Here is an 8,908-nt window from a genome sequence, read left to right on the forward strand (position 1 = left end):
TGTATAAGAGACAGGTGTCAGAGTGAGTTTAAATTCGAATTCGAGTGAGAGAGGTACTTTGACAATTTCAGCAGTCTTCCACATTTAAATATGTTCTTTTTACTGCATCTTCTTCTTCTTCTGATATTCGCTCGTTATATATATGTTTTTGGATTTTTTTTTGTTTTATTTTGTTGGTTGATCGAATAAGCTAATAATAACTATTTTCTTTGTTTTTAAATTTTATTAAAGTAGTTAAATTAATTTATTCTTCTTCCTCTTCCTCCTCCTCTTCTTCTTCTTCCTCTTCTTCCTCCTCTTCTTCTTCTTCTTCTTCCTCCTCCTCTTCTTCCTCTTCCTCGGCCTCCTCATCTTCCTCTTCGACAACCTCCTCTTCGACCTCTTCTTCATCTTCGACGATATCTTCATCAGCCTTGGCATCTTCCTCGCCTTCGGGTGTCTCGGGTTCGCCGGCCTTCTTGCCTGGTCGTTCGCCGAACCACTTGGGCAGTTTGGCTGCACGTTGCAAGGATAAGAAAAAGAAAAATAACAATTAATAACGGTTTTTTTTGCAAAAACAAATAATGCGTTTAGTCAAAAAGCAAATATTTCGCATTAAATTTTAGGTTAACAACCAGTTAACTATTAGCCAAAAAAGACAAAACATTGAGCAATAGTTTTCAGAGTTGTATTGAAGTGTAAAGAATCTGCAAGTTCTAGGCATCTATGCTTGTTAGCACATATTTTTTTTTTTTTTTTGGTTTTTGTTTTTTGGTATACGTACATTTCTGGCGGCCTGAGTATTGATCCTTCTTCTCGTTCCAGATCTTCTCATTCACCTCCTTGCCGATTTCTTCCCAGCCCTATTGGCCACATGTGTTTTATGTTATTGTTGTTTGTGTTTGTGGTTTACGTTTGGATGCAGACGAAAACGGAACACGTAACAAATGCATACATAAAAATCCAAGTTCAAGTGAAATAGAGCAAAAAGAGAGAGAGAGAAAGACAATGATTGTAGTAGAATGCGTAAGGAGTATGTATTTGGATGTGTTTGACTCAAGGTAGATCTTATGTGTATAAATATATAATTTATTGACAATGTTGGTGTTCAAGATTTAGGTGTAGAAATAAAGTTTTGAGTAAAAATTTCTTTTTAAAAATACGAATTTAAGGTAACTGCTAAAACTACCGTTAAACCCAATTCAGAACAATTTACTTTCATAATCTTTTTTTTTTTTTTTTTTTTGTGTAAAGAACGTAATACATGCGACAAGAGAGAGCGAGTCTGTAGAGATGAAATGCATCCTAAAATACTTAGTACTAGAACGCTCACTGCACTCCCAACATTTTGAGTGAATTCAAGAGCGCTTGTTTTGTGGCACTCCCAAAATTTTGAGTGAGCTCAAGAGCGCTTGTTTTTTGGAATAACCAATCAGCGTGCGTTTTTCCTCTTTATATTTTAATGCCAATCAAATAACGCTATAGTTTACTATTTGTAGGGCTTTGTGTATTTTTCGTTCCATGTTTGATGATGGAGTAACAGAAATTTAGTAGAAAAATATATTGTTAATACCAACATGTTCCAGTGATTACACTCATAGAGGAGCACTCAAACTATAAGCGCATTTCTTGTGAGAACAATTCACACACACAAACAATTCATTTGGTTAATTTTTCTTCGAACACAACACTGACAAATACATAAAGGACAGGCTACTGCAAAAATGAGACCCCACGCCAAGCCTTGTGTCATGTTAAATGAACAGGCATGTTGGTATAAGGTCTCAGCTTCGGCAGTCACACAACCGATTTGTATTCTTACATCTGGTTCGCGACGTAAATCTTTCCTGCCTCTCTTGCCAGCGCTTTTCGAGTGCCTCTTTGAAAAGCGTATTATAACCCTTCGTAGAAGAATACATAAAATATGTTTAGAACTATAGTCTTATAACGTATTTTATAATGAATATCAACCCCTTGAACTACCCAAAAGTAAATAAATGTAGCTCGTACGAGTTTTCTTAGAATTAAGATACTTACACCTTCGAAGAGCTTCTTCTTGTCGTCATATGAGCGTGTGTCTACACGTCTCTCATATTTGGAGGCGACTTGAATCTTGGGCGGGTATTTGCCAGTCAAAGCCTCAGGGTCGAGACCCTTCTTCAAGGCTTTGTGCCTGAGCTGTTGCTTTTGTCTTTCCTTCAATTCTTTCAACTGCATAAGTAATGATGAAATTTAGTTTCACTTTTGTTTATTTCTTAAAGTTCTTATATGCTTGGCTACTCACATCGTAATCCTGACGTTTCTGCCTTTCTTCCAAGTCATACTTTTCAGTTTCCAATTTGACGATGAGTTCCCACAGTTCTTGGGCCTTCTCACGCAATTTGCTTTCGCTGAAACCTTCAATGGCCAGAGGTTTGATGCGGAACGACAAAGAGATTTTCTTCTCCTCCTCCAATTGTTCCTTAGTCTTGTTACGCTCCATGGCAGCGGATGAGAGTCCCAACTATATGATTGTTTGGTTTTTGTTTTGTTTCGATTTAATTTTTTTTTTTTTTTTTTTTTTTTTGCGGTGGTTTTTGGTTTGCGATGATGAAACACATAGTAGCATAATCGCGTAGACCATAATGATCGAAGTATGGCATGGACCATAGAGAGTCGGTTGTAATGCAGAAGTAAATTGTGAAGCGTAAATAAAAGTGAAAGATAGAAAGATAAACACGAAAGAGTGTTTGTGAAGTTTGTGTTTGTTTTCGTTTTTGTTGTAGAATCGAACAACAACAGAAGCATTTGCGTTTTTGGTGCAAAGTTGACGAAATAACAAAGGAAAGACACAAAGGAAAGTTGTTGGGCACGGTAAAGACATGGGATTATTGGAAGGTAATGGTCAGTGAGTCAAGCAAAGAGGTTATTGGAGTGTGTAAGTTGGTTCGGAAGATTTAATTTTGTTAATTTTTCACGTAAACACAATTTTTTCAATTTTGATGTCAAGTAAAATTTTCGTTTTTTTTTTTTTTTGTTTTTTTTTGGGGGTGGGGGGGTTTTGGAATACGTTTGGCCAATGTGTGTGGATGTAGATAGTGATAAAGATTGGTGATAAAGATGGAAATGGAAAGAGACATGGATAGCGTAAGAGCGGCAAATAGGAAGAGAAGAAACAAAACAAGGGAACACATATAAGTATAAGGCATTGCATTAGAATGAAAGGATTACCACGCCTGCCTCCTTTTTGGCAATAGTGAAATTGGGTCCCTTCTTGTCCTTGTCCTTCATGGCCTGCAGCATAGCTTGACGCTTCTTCTCGGCCTCCTCGAGACGCTGACGCTTCTCTTCGATTTCGCGCTGTTTCTTCTCTTCAACTTCACGTACGCGACGCTCTTCCTCTTCCTTCTTGCGTTGCGCCATCTTTTGTTCTTCTTCGGCGCGCGAGATCTTGCGCTTGGCCTGTTTTTCTTTGAGCTTCTTCAACTCATCCTCCTCCTTGGCACGCTGTTTACGCCATTCATTGATGTATTCTTTCAGTTGCTCATCGAGATCGGAGCGCTTTTGATCCTGACGCTTAATGAATTCTGGATCACCCTCACCTCTGTTAAGTGTACCGCACAAACAAGTATAGAGAAAGAGTGTGGGGGAAAAAGAGATAAACAATAAATTAGTTGTTGTTTTTACAGTGTTTTTATAGTTATTAAATAGGTCAGAGCAAGGTAAAATAGCGGTTTTACGAGCTCACATTTTAAAGTATAAGAGAGTAGTTGAGAGTAAGGCATTTAAATTCTGTTAAATATACATTCTTAGATATTTTTTTAACATTTGGTTTTCAAATACTTTTAGTATTGATAATCGTACATAAGTAGTAAGAGAGTAAGTAATACTTAAGTATGAGTATGTGTGAGTAGTGTCATTGTATGTCATATAGCTTACTGGTGAACACATATAATGCAATGGTTAAACAAAAGATGGAAAGTATATATATGTATATATTATACTTGACTAGAGTTACTTACAAAAATTTGTAATTATAAATTTTTGTAATTAAATTACTGAGCAGTGGGATGACAATTTGGTGATGGTTTCTCACTGCAGTATAGCATGATTACTTTGTTATTGACTTTATAATAATGATTACCAGTAATCACTACAAAATCTAAATTACTGGTAATCATTTCAAAATTATAAATTACTATTTTGTGTTTGTCACTGAGTTTGGCTACAATATTTGCAAAAGTAATCAATATCAATATAGTAATCATTACATGTAATAATTATAATATTAGAAATTGCCTGTAATGATAATGTTTACTTGTAACTAAAAATTTATTCGAACTTACTTGTACTATTATTTCTTTATTATTTGTCGCTTTGTGTGACGTTTAAAATATTTGAAATATTAAACAATTTTTTGATTGCTTTCAGTAATTAAATTAAAAATTATTTAAAAAGTAATTTGCAGAAACATTGAAATATTTCAAATCTATTTGTAATTGCACTATTGTCTACACTGTGCTTGCATTTTAATAACAAAATGTAATCATAAAAGTAATTAACAATGTAATTATGTTTTTTTGTTTAACTTCACGTATGTATTTTCAAAAAAGTTAAAGTATGTAATAATCATTTAATTATAATTACTTTTTGATTACATGTTAATAATTATATTTTAATTACGTGCAATTAAATTTCTTTTTTAATAGTTAAAGTTTTATTGTAAAAGATTACTATTATGTAATTGTAATTACTTTTTGATTACATGTAAATAATTACATTTTAGAAACATACAATTAAAATCCTTTTTTTTAGAAATTTTTGTAGTATCTTAATAACTTTCATTGTTTAAGACTGCCATTATGTAAACATTACATGTATTGTTGATGCAACGATGGTGCTATTAAATTACTTATGTAATTTTAACAATAAAATTAATTAGATTTTCCTTTTATTTTGTTTTATTTGTTTTTTACTTTCTTCACCGCAACTTTGACACACATTAAAACTGTCATCCCTTGAAACTCAAATCGGAAAGTTAAAATAATTACTATATATTTTTGTATATAAAATAATGGTATTTACTTAACACGAATGACATTTATTGACTTGTCTAAGATAGCTTTTAGAAATGCACGTCTACGATACACCAATATGCAATAACGATAACAACATAAATATAAACACATACATGAAGTTCGCATTAAATACATATCTACATACAATTACAACACAGAATTTTAATGTTACGATTACAAAAAGTACTTGATTTGAATGATAATTTTTTGCAATTTTTGTTTTTGCTTTGCGCTGTCAACTTTAGTGCAGCTCAGAGCCGAAAATCGCCTTAAGAATTCGGTGCTAAAATGTGTATGTGTTTGTATGTACAAGATGGAGCCGAGCAGGCCTTATTGCATGCCATATAACAAATAGACTAAATGCACATTGATAACATGGATGACATGGATGGGCAGTTTATAGCTGGTTATTTTTATTATTATTATTTTTTTTTTTTTGTTGCTTTTTTTTTTTGTTGTTTATGCTTGTTTTTGGTTGCTTATCGGTTCAACACTCAAACATTACTGTTTTGGGTGAGTACAAAAATGGTTAAATCAACTAACTAAACAAAATTATTTTGCACTTATATCGGTTGAGGGTAGCTTGCATGGATTTGGGTCACACAACAAATGACACATAAAGCAAGATTACAAAAACAAACATGGGAATTGTGGCTTTTGGCAAAAGGAAATTTTACATGGCTGCAAGCGAAGTTCAACTGAATTTAAATTTATTTGTCTCGGTATAGTACGTGCAGCAATTCGTGTTTAAAAAAACTTTTTGGTTGAATTTATGGAAAGTTGTTTTTTTTTTTTTTTACTTTTTGTAGCCGAATTTGATAGTTTGTGCAACAATTTTTGCAACAGTTTTTTGTTCTCGTTTGGCACGTTTTTTTTGCTTCGCTTAATTTGCTTTTAGCGCTTCACTTGCAGCCAATTTGGCGTGGGGTGAGTGCACAACATTAAAAAATACTAAAAATATTTATAAACAGTTTTTTTTTTTTGCTTTATTTTCTAACACTTACTCGGCTGGTGTTTGAGGTGGCTTTCTACGTTTTCATAAGAGGCATTTGCAAACAGTTTGTGGATGGATTGATTGGATTGAATTGTGTGTGATATAAAATTTGCAAAATTTTTTTTTTTTGTTTTAAATTTTCAAAAATTGTTTTTTAATTTCATAATTTTTTTTTTTTTTGTCATATCCACAGTGAAGGATGTGTGGTTGGTTGGTTGATTTATTTGGTGATGTGTTTCGATATTTTTTGCGTGTTAGCAAAAACGCATTTGTAGTTTATGTTTAATTTTTTTTTCAAATATTTTTTTGTTTTTTTTTTTACATTTGTTTAAATTTGGCGTATTCATTTACAAAAAATCGCATGAGTTTGCAAGATACGCACACACGCAACAATACAAAAAAGGTAAACGTTGACGAAAAGAAAGAATATAAAAAAAAATATTTGTTTAAAAATGTGTTATATATATACGTGGTAAATATACAGTATATAAAGAGAGTTATGTAAATGTATTGAAATGTATGTTTGTATATACAACGTTTATGTATATGTACTATATATAAATATATATGTATATATTATGCATATATGTATATAGATAAACAAACGAATGCTTGAACTCAAAGCTAAAACTATTTTCGAAAAAAGTAAGGACACTATGCAAACGAGTCAAAAATAGATGTGTCTCAAAATAAATCAAAAGAAAAAAACAGTGCGCTACATTTACGCTTCGTAACGGATTTTACAAAGTCGATTTTTTATTTGTTGGTTTTGTTTTGTAAAATTGGCAAGCACTTTTGTATGTTCCTTATTTACTTTGATCTCATTTAGGTATTTAATTCAGTGTAGAATGAATAATAATTAGCTGAAAAATAATCTAGTTTGTTGCTAACGGCGCTGTTCTTTAATGATATGCATATTTACAATAAGTTTTGCTAGTTGCATATATGTATATATTTTCAAATGTATGTATATTTTGTGTGCTATAAGTTTATATACAAATATATGTACATATATATAGACGCGAGAATTTATAGTGGCAACGTTGTACTCAATTGTATTCATAAAAAATAACAATTTCCTGAAAACTGCTGCAATGACAGCTCAATAGCGCACTATGTCCCCTAAAAGTGTGCTACTTCATTGCAAGTGCATACATACATAAGAGTAGCTGTGTATGGGTTTCTACATACATTTTTATGATATTTTTCAAAGTTTTTGTGATTTTTTTTTGAGAATTTTTTATGATTAATTTTTTTTTAATTTTTCTTAATTTTTTTATTTTAATTTTTTTTTTTTCTTAATTTCTTTACTGTCTTCTCATCTACTCATATTTATCGTAGCACTGCAACACTAAAAAATAAACGCGTTTATGTGTAGGTGTGTATATTTGTGGCTCATATTTGTATACTCTGTTTATTATTCATTGGTTTTTTTGTCATGTTTCTTGCATTTTAGGGATTTTCTCTACTTACTTCCTGCAATTAGAAACAAAAGAAAGAAAAAAAGAGAAAGAAACAAAGGAAAAACATTTTTTGTTCAGTTTCAGCTTCACACCCAGGTATCAGAAATACATGTGCATATGTCCATTTTACATAATGTAACATATTCAAGTTGATTTGTAGGTATGTATGTATGTGCGACGCTGACGAAATGGCAAATTTCGCAAAATGTCCAGATTATTGTTATAAGAATTTCAAACTAAATGCTTTAGTTGGTGGATTTCGCTGTGCTAGTAGCAGTAAGAGCATACATACATACATGTGAGACATATACATACAAGACACGTACAAAATGGTTTAGAAAGTAGTAGAGTGAGTATACGAGTAGTACGTAGTAGAGAGTTGTGAAAGAGCGTTAAAGAGTGGAGTAGTGGTAGGAAGTACAAGTAGATAGTAGAGTCGAGTCAATAGAAGTTTCAAATTCGTATGAATTTAGTAAGAAATTAATTTTTTGTTGCTGATTTGTTTTGCCATTTTCCGTTAGAAATATGTAGTTGTTAACAATTTTTACAGTTTTTTTTTTCAATTGAAAATTATTTGTTTGGGTCTAGTAGGTAGCTTGAACAACCGAATTATTTCGATGCCACTTGGCATTTCGTTTTACTTGTTTAGTAAATTTTTTGTTGTTGCTTGTTTGCAAATTAATAATTTTTATATTGCATCAGCGCAGCGTTGCCAATCGCTTTTAGGCAATTTTGGTTCATTTGCATTTGATTCGTTTTAAATTGTTCAGCTCTAAGTAATAGCTGCTGTTGCTAGGGCTACCTTTTTGTATTTAAATTTAATTTTTCCAGGTCCCAGTGAATTTTTGTAGTTTCAGTTTGCAACTGCTGCTTTTAATTTTATTGATTTTCAACGTCGATTTTCGAATTTTGCATTTTGTATTTTTCAGCTGCAATTACAGTGCTTTTGAGTTTATTTTTTCAATACAAGTTTGTAATCTAATTTGATTTGTCATTATTTTTCAGTGTTTTATTGCCTCGCCAATAAAAGAAAATCGTAGCCAATTTTAAATTTGCATTTGCAGTGCGAATTTCACAAATATTTTGGATTTTTTTTTTGTTAAGAAAAGGCATATTTGCCATGAAAGTAACTACAAAAAAATTTAAATACTTATTCATATTATTTTTTTGTTGCCCTAGGTTTTTTTTAATCTACAAATTTTGCATTCCTAACATTTTTGTTAATATTGCTTATTTATTTATTCCTCTTAATTTTTTTTTTTAATAATCATATATTTTTTATTTTTTTTTTTTTTTTTTTTGTTGTTAAGTAAAATTTTTGTTTTTTTTTTTTTTTGTTTTTTTTTGGGGGTGGGGGGGTTTTGGAATACGTTTGGCCAATGTGTGTGGATGTAGATAGTGATAAAGATTGGTGA

At 31.6% G+C, this 8,908-nt stretch overlaps 2 protein-coding genes across 3 annotated transcripts in view; one reads left to right on the forward strand and one right to left on the reverse strand.

Annotated features, from left to right (window-relative positions):
* Window positions 1–8,908, forward strand: part of LOC108969022 (protein-tyrosine sulfotransferase) — a 210,353-nt gene that overhangs the window by 135,121 nt on the left and 66,324 nt on the right. The window lies entirely within an intron of this gene.
* The window catches only part of LOC108969024 (troponin T, skeletal muscle), a gene marked incomplete in the record, with an annotated part of 20,264 nt that continues 11,420 nt past the window's right edge, over window positions 65–8,908 (reverse strand). The window contains 6 exon segments of the mRNA XM_018933482.1: window positions 65–495; window positions 764–842; window positions 2,017–2,190; window positions 2,264–2,482; window positions 3,190–3,562; window positions 6,041–6,064. Of these exon segments, the coding sequence (XP_018789027.1) occupies window positions 245–495; window positions 764–842; window positions 2,017–2,190; window positions 2,264–2,482; window positions 3,190–3,562; window positions 6,041–6,064 (1,120 nt within the window).

Source organism: Bactrocera latifrons, unplaced genomic scaffold (assembly GCF_001853355.1).
Source record: "Bactrocera latifrons isolate USDA-ARS-PBARC rearing strain unplaced genomic scaffold, ASM185335v1 scaffold_238, whole genome shotgun sequence".
Classification (NCBI taxonomy): Eukaryota; Metazoa; Arthropoda; class Insecta; order Diptera; family Tephritidae; genus Bactrocera; species Bactrocera latifrons.